General features: G+C 40.3%; 1 protein-coding gene across 13 annotated transcripts in view; it reads left to right on the forward strand.

Annotated features, from left to right (window-relative positions):
- The window catches only part of GRIN1 (glutamate ionotropic receptor NMDA type subunit 1), a 94087-nt gene extending 66738 nt beyond the window's left edge, over nt 1-27349 (forward strand). For 2 of the 13 annotated variants that reach the window (XM_072125146.1, XM_072125147.1), the window contains exons 14-21: nt 114-226; nt 2083-2231; nt 3951-4108; nt 4738-4899; nt 11178-11287; nt 11810-11955; nt 16458-16568; nt 23664-27349. In XM_072125146.1, the coding sequence (XP_071981247.1) occupies nt 114-226; nt 2083-2231; nt 3951-4108; nt 4738-4899; nt 11178-11287; nt 11810-11955; nt 16458-16568; nt 23664-23732 (1018 nt within the window). In that variant the 3' untranslated portion in view covers nt 23733-27349. Of the gene's footprint in view, nt 1-113; nt 227-2082; nt 2232-3950; nt 4109-4737; nt 4900-11177; nt 11288-11809; nt 11991-12692; nt 13324-15420; nt 15467-16457; nt 16569-23562 lie in introns of those variants that run through there. The other 11 variants (XM_072125148.1, XM_072125150.1, XM_072125151.1 and 8 more) reach the window with 9 other exon arrangements.
- Nucleotides 27350-27661: the final 312 nt, after the last annotated feature.

The following is a 27661-nucleotide window of genomic DNA, read 5'->3' on the forward strand; positions in this document are numbered from 1 at the left end:
TGACCTCTATGGCAATGCACATGTGACTTATATAATGTGATATAAGCCTGATCTGCAGTCTGTGCACTATAGAGCTTTCCTGACTTACCCGATGTTATATCCTTTCCTTCCAGCCCCTTTGGCCGTTTCAAAGTAAACACAGAGGAGGAAGAGGAGGATGCGCTGACCCTGTCCTCTGCCATGTGGTTCTCCTGGGGGGTCCTGCTGAACTCTGGAATTGGAGAAGGTGATTTTATTAAACGCCAATGTGATATCTGTTAAAATTTTGTATGAACCACATTTATTTCCCTGGGTAAATGCTTATGCTCATTCCTGCCCCCTGTTGGGGGGGGAGTGGTCCTTCATACTTCATGCACTTTATTCAGCAATTCAGTGCACTCACATGACAGCTAACAATCTATGCTACCTCACTGCACCAGCTCTGGCTAGTGGCTACCAACCCTGACCCTGACCACCGCCTCCTAGCACAGTGGTGGCTAACCTATGGCACTGGTGCCATAGGTGGCACTCAGGGCCCTCTCTGTGGGGACCCAGGCCATCACCAGAGATGACTCCAGGTATCTTCCTGCGGTCCCAGACAGCCCAGGACTTGCTGTGCACAGAGCTATTTTAAATTGACAGCGCTACCTGTGACTACTGGAGGAGTGGGAAAGTGTGGATTATCATTGTAGCTCCTGCTCCGACCCTGACAATTCTTCCTGTTTATGGGACCCTGGAAGGAAGCTACAATCATCATCCAAATTTCTTCTATTTTCTCCTTTATTGGTGTCCTCAGGTGTTGGTATCAATGAAAACTATGTCAGAGCAGGGAGTATTAATCACAAATTAAATTTCTATGTTGGCACTTTGCGATAAATAAGTGGGTCTTGGTAGTAGTTTGAGCACTCGGTCTCTAGAGGGTTTGCCATCACTGTCCTAGCATATTGGGGTCCAGTGCAAAGGTTACACTGTGCGCCCCACATTTCCCTAAGGGAAGAGTATATATACAGGATAGGGGTAGTAGTAGCACTGTAGCACTGTGCTCTTATACACAGGATAGGAGTAGTAGTACTGGGCTGTGTCTATATATACAGGATAGGAGTAGTAGTACTGTGCTGTGCTAATATATACAGGATAGGAGTAGTAGTACTGTGCTGTGCTAATATATACAGGATAGGAGTAGTAGTACTGTGCTGTGCTAATATATACAGGATAGGAGTAGTAGTACTGTGCTGTGCCCATATATACAGGATAGGAGTAGTAGTACTGTGCTGTGCTAATATATACAGGATAGGAGTAGTAGTACTGTGCTGTGCTAATATATACAGGATAGGAGTAGTAGTACTGTGCTGTGCTAATATATACAGGATAGGAGTAGTAGTACTGTGCTGTGCTAATATATACAGGATAGGAGTAGTAGTACTGTGCTGTGCCCATATATACAGGATAGGAGTAGTAGTAGTAGTACTGTGCTGTGCCCATATATACAGGATAGGAGTAGTAGTACTGTGCTGTGCTAATATATACAGGATAGTAGTAGTAGTACTGTGCTAATATATACAGGATAGGAGTAGTAGTACTGTGCTGTGCCCATATATACAGGATAGGAGTAGTAGTACTGTGCTGTGCCCATATATACAGGATAGGAGTAGTAGTACTGTGCTGTACCCATATATACAGGATAGTAGTAGTAGTACTGTGCTGTTCCCATATATACAGGATGGGAGTAGTAGTACTGTGCTGTGCCCATATATGCAGGATAGGAGTAGTAGTACTGTGCTGTATGCTGTCTAGTGGCATATTGTGTATAGAGCAATATTCAGCTCTGGGACCCAGAGGTCTAATAGATTTCATGTTGCTGAGCATTTTCCGGATCAGTCTCATCACATTTCATTCCCTTCTTGTCCCTAGTGTATAATAATACAATGTATAATAAGGTCGGTCAGGATTGGTTATTTCCCAGGCCGGTATCACATCATCAATAAGAGTCTTCCCCTGCATTATACACCCACTGACCATATAATACAAGGAGTACGGTGCACCCCCTAACAGGACCACAATGACCCATATCCATCAGCTTCCCGTATGTTTCTTCTATCACAGGGGCACCAAGGAGCTTCTCCGCTCGGATCCTGGGAATGGTGTGGGCTGGATTTGCTATGATCATTGTAGCCTCCTACACTGCCAACCTGGCTGCCTTCCTGGTGCTGGACAGGCCGGAGGAGAGGATAACTGGGATCAATGACCCCCGGGTAAGTAGGGCACACAGTAGGGACACCTGAACAAGACAGTAGTAATCACAACCTATGGGAAATATGGTTACCACCAGATGTCACTTTCAGATCCTGGCTCAAAAGCAAAATCTATAATATTGGTGACGTATTATGGTGTAGAGAGGTGTTAGGGGCCCCGTCATAGCTACACCCCTGCCCAACACCATCTCACACTCTTCATCATGAAAAAATCCTTCATAGATACTAGAGACACCTCCACACCTAGCAGCTCTACGGAGATGTGTTATCATATCTTATGTATGATAGTAGCAGCAGGACTGTGAAATACAGATTTATATTCCAGGATTGTGGATTCTCCAAGTGCACTAGGGACATTTTCTTACACTGCTGTGCTCTGTGCTCTCTGCAGGCAGTGTTAGGTATTGTCCCTGGAGAGATGTGTAATCCTACCTCACACTGCTGTGCTCTGTGCTCTCTGCAGGCAGTGTTAGGTATTGTCCCTGTAGAGATGTGTCATCGTACCTCACACTGCTGTGCTCTGTGCTCTCTGCAGGCAGTGTTAGGTATTGTCCCTGTAGAGATGTGTAATCAGACCTCACACTGCTGTGCTCTGTGCTCTCAGCAGGCAGTGTTAGGTATTGTCCCTGTAGAGATGTGTCATCGTACCTCACACTGCTGTGCTCTGTGCAGCCAGTGTTATGTATTGTCCCTGGAGAGATGTGTAATCAGACCTCACACTGCTGTGCTCTGTGCTCTCTGCAGGCAGTGTTAGGTATTGCCCCTGTAGAGATGTGTAATCACAGTCAGTCTTCTCTAGGTGACTGCTGTATTATTAACCAGAGGGGGAGGGGAAGGGCTGTGTAGAAGTTCAATAAATAGAGTTAAAAGCACAGCAGTGTGAGGACAACCCTCTCCCCAGTGCATTTGGGGAAGCTACAGTTCTGGAATATAAATCTGGTACAGTCCTGCTGCTAATAACAACATACACAAAGGTCTGATTACATAGGACAATACCTAACACTGGCTACAGAGCACAGAACACAGCAGTGTGAGGACACATCTTACAGTGCACTTGTAAAAATTACAATCCTGGAGTATAAATATAAAGGTCTGATTACACACCTCTCCAGGGACAATACCTTACAGCTTCAGGATGAACACAACAAGAATGCTGGGCAAATAGCAAAGTGCTGAGAATATGTCATTGCAGTTTTCTATGTGTCCTGCTGGAGTGTTCCAGAATCCAGGTATCAAAGGTTGAGTTTACAGTGAATGGGACGTGACTGGCCGGTGTTTGCACTGGGACTGTATGCGGGGATGTGACTGACCTTGTCACTGCCTGACACATTACATAGGTGCGGCTGTATGATGACAAGGTGTATTATCTCCTCACCTCCATGTATTTCTCATGGGTGATACGTACAAGGTACAAGGAAATCCTTCGAGAGGCTTCCTGGGCGACCTTGGACTTGAGACAGAGCAGGTGTCACTTGTATGATAGGTCACCCTATCACCTTAATGGAAGACCTTCAGAGGTCCTGGAAGGTCTCTTGTAGACATGTGTGTGCAGTACTAAGGATCCCTCTGCTTATTATCTCCTTACATGTATGTAAGACAATAGGGTCTAGCTGAGAGATCACGTGATCAGGCGACAGGTGAGGTCCCTTTAATAATTGATAGTTAAAAAAAATAAAAAAAAAAATGAAAAATGTAAAATATCCAAAATATTTTTCGCAGCTCCGTAACCCCAGCGACAAGTTCATCTACGCCACGGTCAAGCAGAGCTCTGTGGACATTTACTTCAGGCGTCAGGTGGAGCTGAGCACAATGTATCGTCACATGGAGAAACATAACTACGAGAGCGCGGCGGAGGCCATACAAGCCGTGCGGGATAAGTAAGTGCCCCCCCTCCACCCACCATTCATCTCCATGCATTGTGTGCACATGTACACCACAGTAACCCCAGTACAGATTATAACCAGGAATGTCACCTGCCTGCATTACTCGCTTGGGTTATTACAGGCCATATACAGGAATGCATAACATTATGTGAGACAATGACATAGTGGTAACGTCTGGCGCAGCCTCCAGGGGGCGCCGCGCTGTATAACTGCCATTTAGTGCTCTACATTAGCTGCCCCATCTACTTTGATGTATATTTTCTTGGTGAATTGACATGAAAATTAAAATCCAGAATGTTACATATATAAATATTGTTACGTTACATTGTATATCACATTCCACAGAGTCCGTTTATTGGTTCTCCTGTTGCTAAGATGATATAACAGGATGTAGAGTTGGTCTTTCCTGCTAGAAGTTCAGGGACAAGGTTATAGGTGGTGCAGAGGCTGCAGCGATACCCAGACCCTCCTATATATTGGATCTTATAAAACATTACAAAACCCACTATTATAAATGGCTCACAGTGGCTCAAATTTGTAGCAGGGCTACTAATGGATCAGATCTCCTAAGGAGGGTGGACCAGAAAACACATTCTTTAATATTGTCCTCTTGTCTCTCTCAGTAAACTCCATGCTTTTATCTGGGATTCTGCCGTCCTGGAATTCGAGGCTTCGCAGAAGTGCGACCTGGTCACTACTGGAGAACTCTTCTTCCGCTCCGGTTTTGGGATCGGAATGAGAAAGGACAGTCCTTGGAAGCAGAACGTGTCCCTCAACATTCTCAAGTACGTCCCACACTGATTCATTGTAAGAATGGGGGAGTCTTACGTTTTAGAGTTGCAGTTTTGATGCTACTTTTTCAGTATGGGGCAAAAGATCCAATGGGGCAAATCATGACGATGCTATGGGACCCGACCGATCCTTGTCCTGACTTGTCCCCCCTGCCCCTGTGATAATCAACTTAAAGAAGTTTCATTGTTAAAGGGAACCTATCACCCCGATTCTACCTATAAAGGTAGAAGGGGTGGTAGGTGGATGGATGGGACGTGAGGATAGCCCTTTTTTAGGCTAATCCTCACGTCCCGGGTGTCTTTTAGAAAACTTTATTGTAGCTATATGCTAATTTTTTTATGCGGCTACTGGGGCGTGGAGTAGCCGGACATGAGGCTACTATTCGCGGCTACTCCACGCCCCAGTAGCCACATTACTCCGCCTACCAGATAATCTTCGGCGCGCAGCTCCTGGTAGCTGTGCGCCCTCGTCCGCGCTGCCGCGGCTCCGGGCCCGGAACTACTGCGCATGCGGGGGACTCCGCCTACCAGATAATCTTCGGCGCGCAGCTCCTGGTAGCTGCGTGCCGAAGATTATCTGGTAGGCGGAGTAATGTGGCTACTGGGGCGTGGAGTAGCCGCGACTAGTAGCCTCATGTCCGGCTACTCCACGCCCCAGTAGCCGCATAAAAAAATGAGCAGTGGTAGGTGCCCTTTAAGCAAAGCTGAAAGGCAACACAAAAGGCAGAAGGAATGGAGGTCACTAAAGTGATCATCCAGAAATACAGGTGTACAATGAGGAAAGGGTTAGATAAAACACATGAAAAAAATGGGCAAACTAGAAAATCTATGGATTTAAATGGCCCTCCTCAAGATATATAGATTCATAAAACACAAGACATAAATACTAGAAAGCCTAAAGGATTGATAAAGTTCTGCATCGTGTCCTGTGAGATCCTAGACGAGGAGACGCTGATCTCATTACATTATTTATTGTTGTTCACAGACTAGGAATTTACAAAAATGTCTCTCATAACTCATGTCAAAGAAATTGAAAGTACATGTTATAGCCAAATGGTAAAAACAGGTTTGACTAAATACCTTCATGTTTGTAAATGTCACTTTTATCACAGTGGGACAGAGATTTCACTCTGCAATACTATACTATAATACTGCCCCCTATGTACAAGAACATAACTACTATAATACTGCCCCCTATGTACAAGAATATAACTACTATAATACTACCCCCTATGTACAAGAATATAACTACTATAATACTGCCCCCTATGTACAAGAATATAACTACTATAATACTGCCCCCTATGTACAAGAACATAACTACTATAATACTGTCCCCTATGTACAAGAATATAACTGCTATAATACTGCCCCTATGTACAAGAATATAACTACTATAATACTGCCCCCTATGTACAAGAATATAACTACTATAATACTGCCCCCTATGTACAAGAACATAACTACTATAATACTGTCCCCTATGTACAAGAATATAACTGCTATAATACTGCCCCTATGTACAAGAATATAACTACTATAATACTGCCCCCTATGTACAAGAACATAACTACTATAATACTGTCCCCTATGTACAAGAATATAACTGCTATAATACTGCCCCTATGTACAAGAATATAACTACTATAATACTGCCCCCTATGTACAAGAACATAACTACTATAATACTGTCCCCTATGTACAAGAATATAACTGCTATAATACTGCCCCTATGTACAAGAATATAACTACTATAATACTGCCCCCTATGTACAAGAACATAACTACTATAATACTGCCCCCTATGTACAAGAATATAACTACTATAATACTACCCCCTATGTACAAGAATATAACTACTATAATACTGCCCCCTATGTACAAGAATATAACTACTATAATACTGCCCCCTATGTACAAGAACATAACTACTATAATACTGTCCCCTATGTACAAGAATATAACTGCTATAATACTGCCCCTATGTACAAGAATATAACTACTATAATACTGCCCCCTATGTACAAGAATATAACTACTATAATACTGCCCCCTATGTACAAGAACATAACTACTATAATACTGTCCCCTATGTACAAGAATATAACTGCTATAATACTGCCCCTATGTACAAGAATATAACTACTATAATACTGCCCCCTATGTACAAGAACATAACTACTATAATACTGTCCCCTATGTACAAGAATATAACTGCTATAATACTGCCCCTATGTACAAGAATATAACTACTATAATACTGCCCCCTATGTACAAGAACATAACTACTATAATACTGTCCCCTATGTACAAGAATATAACTGCTATAATACTGCCCCTATGTACAAGAATATAACTACTATAATACAGCCCCCTATGTACAAGAATATAACTACTATAATACTACCCCCTATGTACAAGAATATAACTACTATAATACTGCCCCCTATGTACAGGAATATAACTGCTATAATACTGCCCCCTATGTACAAGAATATAACTACTATAATACTGCCCCCTATGTACAGGAATATAACTACTATAATACTGCCCCCTATGTACAAGAATATAACTACTATAATACTGCCCCCTATGTACAAGAATATAACTACTATAATACTGTCCCCTATGTACAGGAATATAACTACTATAATACAGCCCCCTATGTACAAGAATATAACTACTATAATACTACCCCCTATGTACAAGAATATAACTACTATAATACTGCCCCCTATGTACAGGAATATAACTGCTATAATACTGCCCCCTATGTACAGGAATATAACTACTATAATACTGCCCCCTATGTACAGGAATATAACTACTATAATACTGCCCCCTATGTACAAGAATATAACTACTATAATACTGCCCCCTATGTACAAGAATATAACTACTATAATACTGTCCCCTATGTACAGGAATATAACTACTATAATACTGCCCCTATGTACAAGAATATAACTACTATAATACTGCCCCCTATGTACAAGAACATAACTACTATAATACTGTCCCCTATGTACAAGAATATAACTGCTATAATACTGCCCCTATGTACAAGAATATAACTACTATAATACAGCCCCCTATGTACAAGAATATAACTACTATAATACTACCCCCTATGTACAAGAATATAACTACTATAATACTGCCCCCTATGTACAGGAATATAACTGCTATAATACTGCCCCCTATGTACAAGAATATAACTACTATAATACTGCCCCCTATGTACAGGAATATAACTACTATAATACTGCCCCCTATGTACAAGAATATAACTACTATAATACTGCCCCCTATGTACAAGAATATAACTACTATAATACTGTCCCCTATGTACAGGAATATAACTACTATAATACTGCCCCCTATGTACAAGAATATAACTACTATAATACTGCCCCTATGTACAGGAATATAACTACTATAATACTGCCCCCTATGTACAGGAATATAACTACTATAATACTGCCCCCTATGTACAAGAATATAACTGCTATAATACTGCCCCCTATGTACAAGAATATAACTGCTATAATACTGCCCCCTATGTACAAGAATATAACTACTATAATACTGCCCCCTATGTACAGGAATATAACTACTATAATACTGCCCCCTATGTACAAGAATATAACTACTATAATACTGCCCCCTATGTACAAGAATATAACTACTATAATACTGTCCCCTATGTACAGGAATATAACTACTATAATACTGCCCCCTATGTACAAGAATATAACTACTATAATACTGCCCCTATGTACAGGAATATAACTACTATAATACTGCCCCCTATGTACAGGAATATAACTACTATAATACTGCCCCCTATGTACAAGAATATAACTGCTATAATACTGCCCCCTATGTACAAGAATATAACTGCTATAATACTGCCCCCTATGTACAAGAATATAACTACTATAATACTGCCCCCTATGTACAAGAATATAACTGCTATAATACTGCCCCCTATGTACAGGAATATAACTACTATAATACTGCCCCCTATGTACAAGAATATAACTACTATAATACTGCCCCCTATGTACAAGAATATAACTGCTATAATACTGCCCCCTGTGTACAGGAATATAACTGCTATAATACTGCCCCCTATGCACAAGAATATAACTACTATAATAAGGCAGAGAAAAGAAAAAATTGTGTGGCACTCACCGGTACTTGTAACAGATAACGCTTTATTCTGGGGGAACAATCATAGCAGGGAGGATGCACGCCACGCCAGGATGACGGGCCGTTTCGCGCAGTGTGTGCTTTCTCAAACCTCGGGGCCCGAGGTTTGAGAAAGCGCACACTGCGCGAAACAGCCCGTCATCCTGGCATGGCGTGCATCCTCCCTGCTATGATTGTTCCCCCAGAATAAAGCGTTATCTGTTACAAGTACCGGTGAGTGCCGCACAATTTTTTCTTTTCTCTGCCTTACTATTGCCTACTGCTACTTGTAGCGTGCACCACGGCAACAGAAGCGACTCATGTAATCCGGTTCACAATCCCGGCTCCTGGACCCGAAGCGGTCACCATTGTGACATATGAGTGTGAATTGGGTGGTGCCGGTAGCTTGCTTCTTTATTGCATAGTATAACTACTATAATACTGCCCCCTATGTACAGGAATATAACTACTATAATACTGCCCCCTATGTACAAGAATATAACTGCTATAATACTGCCCCCTGTGTACAGGAATATAACTGCTATAATACTGCCCCCTATGTACAGGAATATAACTACTATAATACTGCCCCCTATGTACAGGAATATAACTACTATAATACTGCCCCCTATGTACAAGAATATAACTACTATAATACTGCCCCCTATGTACAAGAATATAACTACTATAATACTGCCCCCTATGTACAGGAATATAACTACTATAATACTGCCCCCTATGTACAAGAATATAACTATTGTAATACTGCCCCCTATGTACAAGTAAATAACTACTATAATACTGCCCCTAGGTACAGTAATATAACTACTATAATACTGCCCCCTATGTACAAGAATATAACTACTATAATACTGCCCCCTATGTACAATAATATAACTACTATAATACTGCTCCCTATGTACAGGAATATAACTACTATAATACTGCCCCCTATGTACAAGAATATAACTATTGTAATACTGCCCCCTATGTACAAGAATATAACTACTATAATACTGCCCCCTATGTACAAGAATATAACTACTATAATACTGCCCCTATGTACAGGAATATAACTACTATAATACTGCCCCCTATGTACAGGAATATAACTACTATAATACTGCCCCCTATGTACAAGAATATAACTGCTATAATACTGCCCCCTGTGTACAGGAATATAACTGCTATAATACTGCCCCCTATGTACAAGAATATAACTATTGTAATACTGCTCCCTATGTACAGGAATATAACTACTATAATACTGCCCCCTATGTACAGGAATATAACTACTATAATACTGCCCCTATGTACCAGAATATAACTACTATAATACTGCCTCCTATGTACAAGAATATAACCACTATAATACTGCCCCCTATGTACAAGAATATAACTACTATAATACCGCCCCCTATGTACAGGAATATAACTACTATTATACTGCCCCCAATGTACAAGACTATAACTACTGTAATACTGCCCCTATGTACAAGAATATAACTACTATAATACTGCCCCCTATGTACAAGACTATAACTACTATAATACTGCCCCCTATGTACAAGAATATAACTACTATAATACTGCTTCCTATGTACAAGAATATAACTACTATAATACTGCCCCCTATGTACAAGAATATAACTACTATAATACTGCATTTATGTAAAGGGTGGCATCTGCTGTGGACATTTATGTAAAGGGGGTATCTAATGTGGACATTTAATTTAATTTTTTTTTTAGACTAATGGTGGATCTTCTTATAGGGCCCAAGTTTTGGGCTATCCCTAACCCAGGCACCCACCCATACCGCCTATATGAAGATCCGCCATTGGTGTCCGCCCCATAGCATACTGTGCACCTAAAGGGGTACACTGGTCTTCATTAGTCCTGAGCACTATGTGCGGCTTGCCTCACTATTAGTAAATATGGGCTCCTGGTGTCACATGGTTCCCTTTGCAGGTCGATGAGGTAGCGCTGAGTACAGATGATAGAGTGCTATATGATTTGTAAGTGCCTGTCATCTGCTAGTCATATCAGGCTGAGGTTTCTCACTGTATTTTATTTCTTAGATCCCATGAGAATGGATTTATGGAAGATCTTGATAAGACTTGGGTCAGATATCAGGAATGTGACTCTCGCAGCAATGCCCCAGCTACACTGACCTTCGAGAACATGGCAGGTAAGTCATTAGGCTTAAAATGACCTTTGTGTTAGTATGCACACCGGACTAAAAAAGATTACCACTTTACCATTCCGAGCCTCCTCAGGTTAGGGTTGAAATGTCCTTTCTGAAATACCTCCTTTTATCTTGCCCATTTACCAATAAAAAAATGTCCTCCAAAGTCATGTGACGATGAGCAAAGATGAGTCAGATTTGCTTGATATGAGGCACAGAAGTTTAGAGGCTGTAGGGGGATCTTCTGTACTATAACACCTAGAAACATGCTGCTGGTGTCATACTAAAGATGAAAATCCCATCTTTTCGATTGCATCAGAATTCTTGTCCTCTGAGCTACACAACCAGAGATACAGACAGCTAACAACTAACAATAGAAAAAGAAAGCCAATGGAAAATTGTGTTCTATTCCCACGTACACATATGAAAAGAGAAAAAAAAACTAAAAAGTATCAGTATCATAAAAAATTAGGTGTATTTTTTCTAGGTTTTCTCTCCTTACATTTTCTCTCTCCTTTTTCCCAGGTGTCTTCATGCTTGTCGCTGGTGGTATTGTTGCCGGAATCTTCCTGATATTTATAGAAATTGCCTATAAACGGCACAAGGACGCGCGGAGGAAGCAGATGCAGCTCGCCTTTGCCGCCGTCAACGTTTGGCGAAAAAACCTGCAGGTATGACAAAACGTTTTAGAGAACTTAACCAACAGGTGCGTTCCCTGTTTTTGTTTGTCAGCAGATCCTTCACCACGGTCCACGTCTTGTCCAGTCTACATTCACCCTCCTCCATGGTGTAACCGTGTCCTGTAGTGTTGGTTTCGGCCATCGTCTGTATGTTATGACCAGGTCAGTGTCAGAAGCTTCCTGACACTAAACAGGTCATTCTCGTCTTCCATTTCCTATTTTATTGTCGGAAAAAGACATTTGTCGACCACCGTGCAAACAAGATACTAAAACTGCAGGTAGGGACTGGTTATAGGAGTCTTGTCTTACATTACTGGATCTCTTCCTTCATACCTAAACCTGGAAATGTGGATTTTTCAGAATAATCTGAGCCCGTCTGGATTTGATGGAGATGGAGAAACGTCTAAAATCACGTCTTCCGGCACTGCATCCGGGGGTGCATATAAGACCCACATAAGCCGCATCCCCTAGACTAAGACCCATACAGGCTTCTTGTAAATGTATATGTTATATGACCATATACAAGGTCATATGATTGTACTAGAAGGTCAAAAATATCCACATTTTTGAATTCTCTTTGCTGAAGTTTCCGCTGCAGTTTTAGTTTTTGTTGTTGTTTCTGTAGCAGGATTTATATATATATATATATGCCTATATATATGTGTCTGTGTGTATAGAGGAATTCATATTCTGTTGAATGTGATGTCAGACTAACCCTTCCCTTTCAGCCGGGGCAACAGAGAAACGTGACCAAGTGAATCCATTTCATTGATGTTATATTGGACTGCACTTTCCTGATGGTCTACAGCATCCACATGGGTTCTTTACTGTTCCATACAACCTCATATAGTTCCATATGATCTCCATATGCCACAATGAAACACAGCCCCCGCCCCCCCATGGCTATCACACAACCATGTGTCTCAGTCACCAAGATATTGTGGCTCTTCAAAGACGGACAGACCATTTCCGCAGGGTCAACACGAACCTTCCCTCATATGTTGGTGACAAATGGAAAACGAACCCATGTCTGTTCTGTAGCATAATATGCCATAATTAGTCGTCATGTTGATGTTAATCTACTAAAGACAGATGCTGGTTATTATAAAAGTTCATACGAACAAATAAAAGAAAAAAAATTACAGGTTTGTGAAAAAAAAAATAAAACAATATAAAAAAAAGACTAAAAGTGCAGTTGCAATCAACATAATCAAGATTAATTCATTCTAAATATTGTGGTGCATGTGCTCTTTCTGTGGGGTCCTGCAGACCTGGGAGACCTAGACAATGATTTTTAGGAGACGTTATAAGAGGAACATAGTGCATGAGGGAACACGTAGATAGAAAAGTTCTTAAAGGGAACCTGTCACCAGGGACCTCATTTTCACAAAAGACAGATTGTAAAAGCCCATGACACCTGCAGTGCAAATTCTGCCTTTTCTAAGCATTTGCATTACAATATAATTGTGTGATATAACTTACTCTTGCACCCTGACAAAATACTTGGGGAAGTCCTAGGGGTTGGGCTTTGGGTTGTATGCAATTCAAAAAACAACATGTGACTTGTCTGAGCTGCAGGCTGCCTCCATGTTTGTGCTCCTGTACAGCTTGTCCCTCCCCCACTGATGTCAGGCTGACCAGGCTGTGACCTCTGAGAAGGAGCAGGAGGTGGAGTTGTACGGGAGCACAAAGGTGGGGGCCAAGCTCTGAGGAGTGAGTAACACAGACAAGTTACATGTTGTTTTTTGAAATGTATCCAAACCAAAGTCCAGCCCCTGTGACTACCCCATGATTTTGTCAGGGTGCAAGAATAAGTTATAACACACAATTATATAATAATGCAAATGCTTAGAAAAGGCAGAAAGGCAGATTTGTACTGAAGCTGTAATGGGCTTCTGCAACCTGTCTATAGTGAAAATGAGGTCCCTGATGACAGGTTCCCTCTAAAGGGGTGTGATCTATGATAACTAATTTACTCTTTCTCTTTGTGTTAAAAAAATTAAACATTAAAAGAATTCAATGGGATTTATTACAAAAATCTCATGTGTCTAGATATGCCTATTAGATACTTCTTATGGTGCCCCCTGATTATTTTTTTTTAAGAGAAAGCTTTCACCCAATTTTATCCAGTGCTGGTAAGAAGTCACTACGACTTCACCAACTATTAATTACTTGGCCTGTGGTAAACACGTACCTCTTGGGTACACAAAATTGTGGGATTGTGCTACTGAGTATGTGCGACCACCATTGTTGGTGGACGTTCTGAGCAGGGTCGGACTGGCCCAATAGAAAACCAGAGAAGAGTTTCAGAAGGAGACAGCCTACTTTGTAGACTTCTAGAGGCCTATTTCTTAGGGGTTAATGGAGTGTAAGCCCCTGGATCATATTATATGATGGGTGCACGTAACTGCAGTGCAATACCGGTTCTAAGAGGGAATTAAAGGAAGACTACTATGTAAAAATCTAAATGCAGGACATTTTTTTCAATATTCTTAATTGAAAACTAGTGAATGGGGTCTAAGGCATGTCAGGGACAAAAATGATGAGTGTTAGTTTTCATTATTTTATGCTAAGTGAGTGTACTTATAGTATAACGTATAGATTAGAGCTGCTTACGCTATGGACCAGGAGTCGATACATAAAAAATCTGGAATTTTTTTTGGTTGTAATATATTATATATATATGTACGTACATAGAAATATTTTGGATTAGGATCATAGATAAAGGCTAAAACAAAAAAGAAAAAGTTGCTAAGTCAAGTACCGTGATAATCTATCCAGGGCATTTTTTTTATTAAGGAGCATTGCACCTTCCGATAAGATCAAAGTGTAAATTACCGTAATTAGTGACCTAGATTCTAAAACGTCGTTATAACTTCAAGATAAGACAAGGCAGAGAACGTGCGGGTTCTTGTAAATCATGCAAAAAAGATAAGATACCAGAACCTTGGGGTATAATTATGTAAAACAAAAAACATCAAAAAATATTAAGAGATATGATAATATATTTGGTATATATATACACATTACCCTTGTACATAGAGTAGGTGTGTGTATACATATATATTCATATGTATTAGGTTTATACAGACAATCATTTTGCATCTTAATACTGAAAATTGCTGTGATTTTTTTAACTCAGTTGCACCCCAAAAATTTCCGCCTGACAGCTACAGATGGTAAGAGCTAATTTCTGGTGTCTGGTCTCTCGGGAACACTCTCGGGGAGAAGTCTGCCGGCCAGGGGCACTAGACTGTCACGAGCACCACAATTTTCACTTGCCAACCTTCTAGAAATCCCCTGCATCCTGTGTCAACGTAGGGGAAATTTTTTTCTTCGGTACATGTTACGCGTGCATGTCACTCTGTGGGGACTGTGAAAATGAAAAAAAAACTATATATATAAAAAAAAAATAAAAGAGAGAAAACAATTTTACAATCTGAGACCTTTCCACAGGTGGGAACTACAGAAAACAAAAGTCTGTCACGTTACTAGAAGGAAGGCAAGTGGAAAAAAATCTATTTGTTTAAGCAAAAATTTGGATTTGGGATAATACATGGAGCAAAATATAGTCATTCCATGCCATCCATCCCGCTTAAACCCCATCTGTGCATGCATCTAAAAGGACAACAACAAATCCCAAAATTTATCCCATCAACGGTGCCCCAGGGCACCTATGGAATAAATTTTTGTTATACTCAGCTTTGGTATAACAGAACAAGCCTCATCTTTTTCTTTTCTCTCCCACCTTTTATGATTTCACAACATTTTTTTTTCTTATGCAATGTCAAAAAATAGCTAATTGCTTCTTCTTTTATTTGGCTTTTTTAATTTTTTTTTTTATTTTTTAGAAATTATAATTTTCATTTTATTTTTATTTTTTTTAATTTTTGCTTTTGGACAACAACAAAAAACAAAAAAAAAAAAAAAAAAAAACGCTTTGCGCCAATGCACCATTAAAATTTTTGACTACATTTTTTACAGAAATCTCATACAATGGCTGCTTTCTAATGCCGTCTTCTATCTTTCTTGTGACATTGCCTCCAGCTTTAAAGAGCCTAACCTTCTCTAGTCACCCACACGCCCCCAAATAGCTGAAGAATAGCTGGAGACTAGAATTGATGCCAATGGTCACCGTAAGTTTTTACAAGAACTGGCACTGGAACTGGACCAGTGGAAACTTAAGACATATGTATAAGATTTTCCCTAATTTATGAGGAGGTAGCTAAGTAGATGTAGATACATAGACCCCCCCACCACCACCTTAGACTCCACTGGAGGATCTAGCCAAGTCCATCTTCTACGTAACTGGTGACCATTCTGTAGACTTGTCCCTCCCAACCAAAGCTTAGGTGAACTCCATCCTTAGTGGCCACACAAGAGTCTTACGAGACAGGAGAACATCTCGTCACCTTGGACTATATTCAGTATAGTGGTAGATATAGAAGTAGAGGCACATTAGCTATCTAATTACTTATACATATTCATTTTAGGATAGAAAAAGTGGTAGAGCAGAACCTGACCCTAAAAAGAAAGCCTCTTTTAGGTCCATCACTTCAACCCTGGCCTCCAGCTTCAAGAGACGTAGGTCCTGCAAAGACACGGTAAGGAAGAAGAATTCAGCTCTCTCTTTCTCTCTCTCTCTCTCTCTTGCTTGCACTCTCGGAGGAAGAGCTTTGCTCTCTCTTACTCTGTCTCTTGCTTGCTCTCTTTTCTGTATGGCTCTTCATCTTCTTTCCTACGACTCTACGTCTTGGTCTCTCTGGCTTTCTCTCTCTCTGTTCCTTAATTTCTTCTACCATTTCATTGGTTGCCAAACGCCCATCCAGAAGCTGCGCATTGTACATGCAAGTACATTCCAGCCCCATGGTTTTTTTTTTTTCTTCGTCAACAGTCATCAAAATCTGAGTAAATTTAATTTCCTGGGCTCCATTTAAAAGAAAAAAAAAAAAAAGAAAAAAAACAACGGAGCCGACCTCTAATATTTTTTGGGTCAGTTTTAATTTATCATTTTTTTATTCTTAAAAAAAACTGAAAAAATTTTTTTTTTTTTAAACATTTTGCGTTTATTGGTGCCAATCTTAAACGGAGACTTTTTTTTGTGTTTTATTTTTTTTTTTTATTTCTTATTTTCTACGTGTTCCTTCCTGTTCGTTGTTGTACGCCTTCTGGACACACTTCGATTTTTGTTACTTTTGGCAGAGTTTCACATCACTTAGAGTCATGTTTGTGTCACAGGTTTGTGTACTTTTCCTGTTTGTGATGACAGCATTTTGCTGAAGAGACACCCCCCCCCACCCCCTTCTCCCCTCGCACTGGGAAATTAAACCCCTTTAACTCCCCACCCCTTTTCCAGATATGTTCCATTCATTCCAAATGCAACAATTTGCTTGATTAAGGACCAGAAAAAAATCTAACAAAAAAAAAACTAACAAAAAAAAACCAACAAAACAACACAATAATATCAGGATTGTCAAAATGTGTGTTACCGCTTTTTACTGTCTTTATAAATGTGAGTTTGTTAGGACAGATTTGTTTATAAGATTCCAATGTGAAAATTCTTTTTGTGTGGCTGTACCATGTGCTAGGTTTGTATACCTTGTATATTGTCACGCTTCTTCAGATTTGTATCCGTATACACGTTTCTAACATCGAGGCTGTACACATCAGGTTACCATAGACAAGGGGTAATAGGAGCTGGATTTAGCCCACTTTTAAGGCCTAGTTTACTAAAAATTTTCGATATATACGCTTCAATTACTTCTATTACTGACGCCTCACAGCTGCTTAATGAAGGTTTTTCTCATCTTCCATTGATCGTTGACTATCTATATATAAGGATAGGGTGGCGGAAGTCAAGGGTGAAACTGAAAGTTGCCTATACCGTTTAAAATTGAATGTAAGTCGGAACTAGTATATTTTATCATTTTAACTCGAGAAAAAAAACATTTTTTCCCCAGTAACAATTGGATTTTCAAAATTTTATGTTCTTCGTGGGAACAAGGGTTGTCAATAAAAGCTTCATTCCAGACACCTTACAGCTGATCATTGCAGTCTGGGACTATAGTAACATCCAGAGAGGTCACCAGAGGTCACAGGGGCAAAGAAGTCCGTCTGTAAGTTGGGGACTGCCTATACTGCATTGTCACCAATAAGTGGCAAAACTTCTGAGACGGTTATGCCTTTTTTATTTTATCTTGTAGACATATTTAGTAAAAGTTAAGTTTTAATTGGTTTTACCGCGATTATAGTTGAGTATTGGTTGAGTTTAGTTAGAGATTTCTTTGGATATATTGAATACTATAAAAAAAAAATCTTCCCCAAAGACTCTTCTCCCCTCATTTCCACATGAGGAAAGTCAAGTTTAGTGGTTGCAGGTTTAAGTGTCACTTCAGAAGCCCCTGCCTTCTGTTCCATAGCACCTATTGGTGTCATATTAAAGATAAGGATCTCATCTTTCAGATGGCCTCAGGCTTATGGCACGGTGAGTTACAGAACCGGAGATACAGGCAGCTAAGGACATGAATGGAAATGCGAGTTGCTGATAAACATCCAGTTCCCACCTATTTCTTATCTAACTATATCTCCAGTTCTCCAGCTTACAGAATGGTAATCCTGATGTCATCTGGAAGATGAGATTCTTATCTTTAGTATGATTTGTTCTAGGCGCTGTAGAACCAAAGATAGGGGCATCTGAAGTGACCCGACCCCTGTAACCACTGGACTTGTCTCATCCCATGTGAAAATGAGGTGAGGAGAGTCACATTTGCCTGACTTTTGGGAAGATTTTTTTTATAGGTAAACAGGTGAGATTTCACGTAAAAGAAGGAATTCTAGAAATGACATTTTATCCTCTACTGGAGAGGACTGGTGGTTTAGTGGGTTAAAACCTGCTGACAGGTTCCCTTTAAGTTGTATAGGTTACTTGATAAAGAGAAATCTCACCTTTAAGGGAGTCAGACAGTGAGAGTCTAAGCTTCCTAGTCTTATCAATCAGGAAGGGAAATTAGTCTATTCTGTTATCTCACAGGTCTGGGGCTCAAGGTTTATTAGTTGCTGATATAGAGAAGTACAGAAACAGCATAAAAAAGAGTGATAATATAATAACCACTTCTGTGTCAAGGTCAAACAACATCATAACTAGCGTTCCAAAATACTGCAGGCCACGTGGAGGTTTTCCAAGGGTCAATGACATCTAAAAAGGGAAAAATTATCACCAGGGAAGAGATGACCGACCCACCGTGTTCAACCGCCTGTGACTCTGGTAGTGTGACCCTTTAGGTATCACACGTAGAGATGAGCAGATCCCAACTTCCTATTCGGGTTTGGGTGCACCCCACGCTCTGATGCCCATAGCAACTAGCCATGGTTTTGTTTGGTCAGGGGTGTTTCCTTGGCCAATCACAGCCATGCCCCGTAGCTAGGGGCGTTCATTTGCCGGATTGGCTGTTGGGCATCTAATCTGGCAAAATGTTTGGGTTGTGCAAGGCGCTACCGAAACTCAAACGGGAAATTTGGGTCCGCTCATCTTTAGTCACAGTAAAAAAAAACTCCCACAGCAACTAAGTGGTTAATCAGAGAGAGGGGGCACACGATGGAACCCTACTGGCAGCTGTGACGTTACTGGGTGTAAATGGGTTGATATAACCCATAATATAATCATTAGTTCATTAGTCGGTAATATAGCTGTAATGACACCTGATCCAGTCAGAGAGTAGGTGACCATGAACCCAGTCAGAGAGTAGGTGACATCACCCAACCTGACACCTGACCCATACAGAGAACCGGTGTCAACACCCAACCTGACACCTGATCCAGTCAGAGAGTAGGTGACCATGAACCCAGTCAGAGAGTAGGTGACATCACCCAACCTGACACCTGACCCGTTCAAAGAGCTAGTGACCACACATCCAGTCAGAGAGCTGGTGACATCAAACAACATGACTCCTGACCCATACAGAGAGCTGGTAACTGCAAATCAAGACAGAGAGCCGGTGACCACAGGAGGAGAGTGGCTCTGGGAGGTGCCGCCAGAGCCCCTGCGGTCTCTTTGGCATAATGTAAAAACACAATTTTTGGGAAAATTAAGGCATGAGAAATTAAAAGAAGATCAAGGGAGCACACCAGCATGCATGTAAAGTACCGTAGTTTTCGGACTATGAGGCGCACAAAAAATCCTTTGATTTTCTCAGAAATCAAAGGTGCGTCTTATAGTCCAGTGCGCCTTATATATGAACCGTACTTACAGACAACAGCTGCCTTGAACTGTGCACAGGTCTGCCACCTGCTGGTCATTCATCCTTATAGTCAGGTGCGCCTTATAATCCGGTGCGCCTTATATATGAACCCAGACATTTTAGCAGGCATTTATTGATGGTGCGCCTTATAATCCGGTGCGCCTTATAGTCCGAAAAATATGGTATGATTGGTTTAGATCACTCAATCCTTAACAAACCACTGACAAAAAAAAGTTGTAAGAAGGAAATTCGTAAACAAAATACACCAAGCATCCTTTAATAATAATGATGTCCTTTAAAAAATGAATACTATTACTAAAAGCTAGAAGTCATCCTGCACCACATAAACTGTATTATGGCTGTGTTTGTAGAAACGTCAAAAAAATAGGCCGACATCCAAAAATAATTGCGGAATGTGGGATAATTGTTGTGACTTGTATCAGATGTTATTCAGGAGAAGCTGCTAATCCTCCATGTAAGTGATCTCAGCGTCGGTCCCATACTGAGCGCAAGCTCTGAGGGCAGCGGAGCCTACACAGCGCCCACTGTGCACAGATCAGAGCGGCACACAATGGCGCTTTATCTTCCGACACATTGCGGCTTTTCTTTGCCATATGCTCAGATCTCAGGACACGGCGCCCCCTGCCAGGGCGGCACAATAGCACAGTCATGTATTTCTAACCTTCTATTCTAGATAGAAATAACAAGTCTCCTCTCTCCACCTTCTACCACATTGACACAGATTCACATCCAAAGCTCCCAAATTCTCCAGCTTCTCCACACGAGTCAGGGAGGTAAACTTTTACATGTATCTGTGACTACAGGTTCAGACTACACAGTGTTTGTAGTCTGCAATCATGGAGACACAAAGGTCTGCAAAGCATCCTCATACACAAATGGGAGGGGATTTTTAATAAAACTTTATAAAACATTTATCCTAGGTAAGAGCAATGCCAACTACTGCAGAGCTGGAGGGGGATTTATAAGTTTAAGTATAACCTTTTTACATATGATGTCCCCATCTAACTGAAACATTTATGGTTCATTGGTGGTAAACCATACTACAAAATTATGTTTATTCCAAATCATGTTCCATCTTTATAGTTAGGCAATGTCTAATAGGGAGAAGCAGTCTTACAGCGGTAAGTACATAGTATTCTGTACTTAGGGGCTGTATTATAGTAGTTATATTCTTGTACATAGGGGGCAGTATTATAGTAGCTATATTCCTGTACATAGGGGCAGTATTATAATAGTTATATTCCTGTACATAGGGGCAGTATTATAGTAGTTATATTCCTGTACATAGGAGGCAGTATTATAGTAGTTATATTCTTGTACATGGGGGCAGTATTATAGTAGTTATATTCCTGTACATAGGAGGCAGTATTATAGTAGTTATATTCTTGTACATGGGGGGCAGTATTATAGTAGTTATATTCCTGTACATAGGGGGCAGTATTATAGTAGTTATATTCCTGTACATAGGGGGCAGTATTATAGTAGTTATATTCCTGTACATAGGGGGCAGTATTAAAGTAGTTATATTCCTGTACATAGGGGGCAGTATTATAGTAGTTATATTCCTGTACATAGGGGCAGTATTATAGTAGTTATATTCATGTACATAGGGGGCAGTATTATAGTAGTTATATTCCTGTACATAGGGGGCAGTATTATAGTAGTTATATTCTTGTACATAGGGGGCAGTATTATAGTAGTTATATTCTTGTACATAGGGGGCAGTACTATAGTAGTTATATTCTTGTACATAGGGGGCAGTATTATAGTAGTTATATTCTTGTACATAGGGGGCAGTGTTATAGAAGTTATATTCCTGTACATAGGGGGCAGTATTATAGTAGTTAAATTCCTGTACATAGGGGGCAGTACTATAGTAGTTATATTCTTGTACATAGGGGGCAGTATTATAGTAGTTATATTCTTGTACATAGGGGGCAGTGTTATAGTAGTTATATTCTTGTACATAGGGGCAGTATTATAGTAGTTATATTCTTGTACATAGAGGGCAGTATTATAGTAGTTATATTCTTGTACATAGGGGCAGTATTATAGTAGTTATATTCTTGTACATAGAGGGCAGTATTATAGTAGTTATATTGTTGTACATAGGGGCAGTATTATAGTAGTTATATTCTTGTACATAGGGGGCAGTGTTATAGTAGTTATATTCCTGTACATAGGGGGTAGTATTATAGTAGTTATAATCCTGTACATAGGGGGCAGTATGATAGTAGTTATATTCCTGTACATAGGGGGCAGTATTATAGTAGTTATATTCTTGTACATAGGGGGCAGTATTATAGTAGTTATATTCTTGTACATAGGGGCAGTATTATAGTAGTTATATTCCTGTACATAGGGGGTAGTATTATAGTAGTTATATTCCTGTACATAGGGGGCAGTATTATAGTAGTTATTTCCTGTACATAGGGGGCAGTATTATAATAGTTATATTCCTGTACATAGGGGCCAGTATTATAGTAGTTATATTCTTGTACATAGGGGCCAGTATTATAGTAGTTATATTCTTGTACATAGGGGGCAGTATTATAGTAGTTATATTCTTGTACATAGGGGGCAGTATTACAGTAGTTATATTCTTGTACATAGGAGGCAGTATTATAGTAGTTATATTCTTGTACATAGGGGGCAGTATTATAGTAGTTATATTCTTGTACATAGGGGCAGTATTATAGTAGTTATATTCCTGTACATAGGGGGTAGTATTATAGTAGTTATATTCCTGTACATAGGGGGCAGTATTATAGTAGTTATTTCCTGTACATAGGGGGCAGTATTATAATAGTTATATTCCTGTACATAGGGGCCAGTATTATAGTAGTTATATTCTTGTACATAGGGGCCAGTATTATAGTAGTTATATTCTTGTACATAGGGGGCAGTATTATAGTAGTTATATTCTTGTACATAGGGGGCAGTATTACAGTAGTTATATTCTTGTACATAGGGGGCGGTATTATAGTTTGTTATATTCATATGCATAGGGGGCAGTATTATATAAAATAAAAATTAATTAAATTCTTTAGTCACTCCTGAATTCTTAGGACCGGCCCCGTTATTGGACGGTTGAGAAAATATCACCATTTGTTTATTATCCAGCTGTGGGGGGACACAGTAGAATTATTTGACAGCAGGTCGGGTTGGATACATTATTCTGCACTCCCCACACACGAGGACACGTACATCGTGCAGTAGTACAGATCAGTGATCTCCATCGTGTGTCCTGTATATCCTTGTTCTCAGTGTAACAGATGTTCTCAGCCGCCAGTATCTCACCTGAATCTATAACTGGCCCAACGTATTGTCATTTTTACAGACATAAAACTCTGCAGAATGAAAGAGAAGCTGCAGCGGCAGAGTCCAGGCTTGGCCCCAGTTGATCCTCACCTTTCCTCTCTGTATATTTGTATTTTACAGCAATACCATCCTACTGACATCACGGGTCAGCTAAATCTGTCCGATCCCTCTGTTAGCACTGTGGTGTAGTACAAAGAAGAGAGACACTGACTGTTCTGGCTTGTGGATGGTATATAATGGACCTAAGAGCAACGCAATTCACATTTGCATAACTGGTAAGAACGAGGTCACAGCACAGGACTCTGGGACTGCATGTTTCCACCTCTCCCTCCCCCTCTGCTCACTACACCTGGCTCCATGGTTGGATTTTACACCTTAAAAAAATTTTTAAAAAATTACTGGAGAAAAATGAACTGATTTTTTTTTTTACATTTTTTCTGCCCCTTCCTGTCCGCTAATTTTTCCTGTTTTTTTTTTTATCTTTGTGTACATTAGACGTTTGATTGGACAGACAGAAACAATATTTTGAACACGATGAACATTTTGCATTTTGTTACGTTTTTATTTATTTATTTGTTTTTTTTATTATTTTAATTTGGCTACTAATTCTGTGTTATTATCGTATTGCTGATCATCATCCTTTTATGTCTTTTTACTATGCATGGGATGTATATATTTTTTGCACATGTATTCTTAACCGGAACTGATGACTACTATTTCTTAGGTTTTTGTTTCTCTTCTGCTTCCTAAAAGGATACAATGAAGAGGGTATTTTCGTTTCTCCAGGAGCGGCGCCAATCTTGCCTATGGGCTCTGTCTGGATTGCGGCTCAGAATTATCCTATGATAAGGGCTGAGCTGTAATACCACACATGGCCTGTAGACTTGGGGGGGGGGGGGCGCTGCTTCTGGGGGAAAAAAAAAACATCTACATTTTTATTTGCTCATATCCACCAATTGCTCCTATATTCCTACCTCTGGGATCTGAGTGCTTGCACTTCTGTGATACATGTGAAGGTTCTGAGCAGGTTATAGAGGATGAAGAACGCCAACGATATTCCCATACACATAAAGTATGTGCCCTATATTCCAAAAATTAGGAACCCATCCTATTTATTTATTGTGTCTTCCTGAGGTATTAGTCTAGACTATCTAAAGGGAGACCCCACTTTAGATACCACATTTTGGTTTGATACGCCCATTTTTACTAAATTTGTTCTTATTATTAAACAAATTATTGATATTGAAATTTCCCCATAACAGCCGATGGATAAGCGTGATAAGTAGATTTATAAAAATGTCATATATATTGTTATTTATTTAATAAAAACTGGGGGAATGTCCTCTCACTGCTGTGCTCTGAGCTCACTGCACGGAGCTGCTCTGCTTTGAGTGACTGCTGTAGTGTATAGCTAAATCCCTACTTTGTAAGCAGAGACTTCATTGGAGGGAGCTAAGAGCACAGCAATGTGAGGACACAAGTAGATTGTATATTATATATTATACTAATATTGAATGCAGCTGCACAACAACAGCACTTTGGCCTCTAAATAAGGCCTTATTTACACGAACGTATTACCCCCCTGGGCCGTAGCCAGGGGGGCACATGTACAGCACAATGGAGAGGAGGGGGGTTGACCAATCTCCGTATAGATGCAGGGCATACAGGTCGTACACGCGAGGAGAGATAGAACATGTCCTATCTTTCCCCTGTGTATTGAGCGGTACGGTGCCACAATGGACGCTCTGTGTGCTCATTGACGTCTATGGGGGACGTATGTACGGCCACAAGGCTGTACATATGTCCCCCATACGGTCGTGTCATGGGCCGACCCAGGTACCATAATCTACTGCGTGAGGTCCACCACATGATTCTGATGGTCATCCTCCATTTATTGAGAACATTTTGATAAGCCCTTTTTTGTTATCATAGACAGGACACATTGTCAGAGACCCTAGGAGTGAGTGACTGGCTCTATAGTCTGTGCCAGTTGCTCCTGGTGGGCTAGGTTAACCCTAAATTAAATACTTTACATGCCAAGCAATAGGTTATAGCTTTGGCCCAACTCCCCCTTAGTTGTCAGGGAAGTAGTTCGATCGAAATTTCTATACATATGTAACTATTAATCGGACTCATGTATCAAAATGACTAACGTCAGCCAATCAGAAGGCAGTGTTACTTTCCTGAAGACATCGGCAAAATGACAATGATTTATTGATTCAGTCATTTATCAATGGCTTTGGTTTTGATACATGAGCTCGTACATTTTTCGATTTACCTCCCATCAGGTATAATAGTTGTATGTAGTCTCCAAATGTATCCTCTGAGAAGAAAAGGATCAGGGAGCTCAATTCCAACTTGCTCGATCCTTAGCTCCCTAATATCTGCCATCAAGGCGGAGCCTGGGGAGATCTGAGAAGCCCCAATACACATTAGATAGTTGGCCAAACCCAGGAAATGATCGTATTTGGCCACTTTTAATCTAATGTGTGGGGTGGGGGAGTATAATCTAATCTATTGATTCACTATAGACAGGAAGGCAACCATTGCCTTGTTATCATGTAGGACCCATTGTCAGTAAATAGTATAGCAGTGGGGGTGCAGCTGGACTATAGGATATATATTTTGCCGATTCTGAATTCCCAACACTGGTCCAAAGTCAATGAAGTGTTTATTAATAGTATTTATCATATTTATTTATTTATTATCATTGATTATTGTTACTTTATACATTTGTTTTGCTATTATTCTTTGCACAAAAATGTGGTTTTAAAGGCACGTGGATTGTCAGAACCAAATCTTCTGTAATGTCCTGGATTCTTAATGTGAATGTAATGTATAACAATGTATGACATCTCTGCTATATGATTCTATGGGTGTTATTATGGTGATAATCCTGGACTCCATCAATAGATGCCTCTTCTAGGTGACAACGTCAGCTGTGATCTATGGAAGGGAGGAAAATGTGGGGCCCACAAGTCTCCTGAGGGGCCCCATGAGAACGGGACACGGGAGAGCATAGCCCATATAAGGATGTAGCATGGGGGGCTCAGATCATTAGGGGGCACTTAAGGAGACTTGTCAAACCCGGAATGATCAGACACTAATCTCTTGCTATCCACAGGATAAGCTGCACAACCCCTTTAAATTTAAAAAAAATTTTTGAAATTCCAAACTGAGTAAGTTAAAAAAAAATTATTTTGTTCCCCAATACTCCCAGGTATGGATGAAAAATAATTCCACTCTCAATGTGGAAACTTATGTAATAAAGTTTTTTGGTTTTTTTGAAGGGGTTGTCTAGCTTGTAACATATTCAGGGGTTATTAAAGGGGTTGTGCCAAATATTTAGAAAGATCAGAGCGCAGCGCTCTGGTATCTCCTGCACTCTCATAGACAGTGAATGTGCTTTGCTCTACAACAATACTGAATGGAGAGATAGGACCCCTGCTCAACCTGCAGCTTCATTCACTTACTGAGAATGGGGCCCCTTTCCTGATGAATGGTCAATCCCCATAGGGGTAGATCGGGGATAACAATAATACATGGGACCTCTGAACCTGCATTGTAGTACAGATGTAAAGTCTTTATATAATTTAAAGGATATCTAGCATCAGGATGAAGGATTGTAAACCAAGCACACTGACATACTGGTGTGTGTCCCCTCTGGCCGGATCTGATCTTCTTTTAGCTTCTTACGCCTTTGTTTTTATGGCTTTAAAAAATTATGCAAATGAGCCTGGGGGGCTCTGAGCTCCATAGATGTTAATGGAACCTGGAACCCCTTAGGGCTCATTTGCATAAGTTTTACAGCCTTTTTTTTGTAAAAACAAGGGCATAAGAAGCTAAAAGAAGACCAGATCCTGCCAGAGGGGGCACACAGCAGTATGTCAGTGTGCTGGGTTTATAATCCTTCATCCTGGTGGTACATGTCCTGTAGGTTGCATGCTATGGATAATTTTCCTATAGTAGATGTAGCCCACAGGGATGGGTGAGGAGCTATTCTTCACTCAGACCAACCCTACTAAAAGGTATGGAAAGGTAAGGAGCAGTGTTGTCCATACCTAGTGATATTTGCAGCTACTCACCTATTCCCATTACATTTTTGCTGTATTGGGAGG

The sequence above is a fragment of the Engystomops pustulosus genome, chromosome 9 (assembly GCF_040894005.1).
Source record: "Engystomops pustulosus chromosome 9, aEngPut4.maternal, whole genome shotgun sequence".
NCBI classification, from domain to species: domain Eukaryota; kingdom Metazoa; phylum Chordata; class Amphibia; order Anura; family Leptodactylidae; genus Engystomops; species Engystomops pustulosus.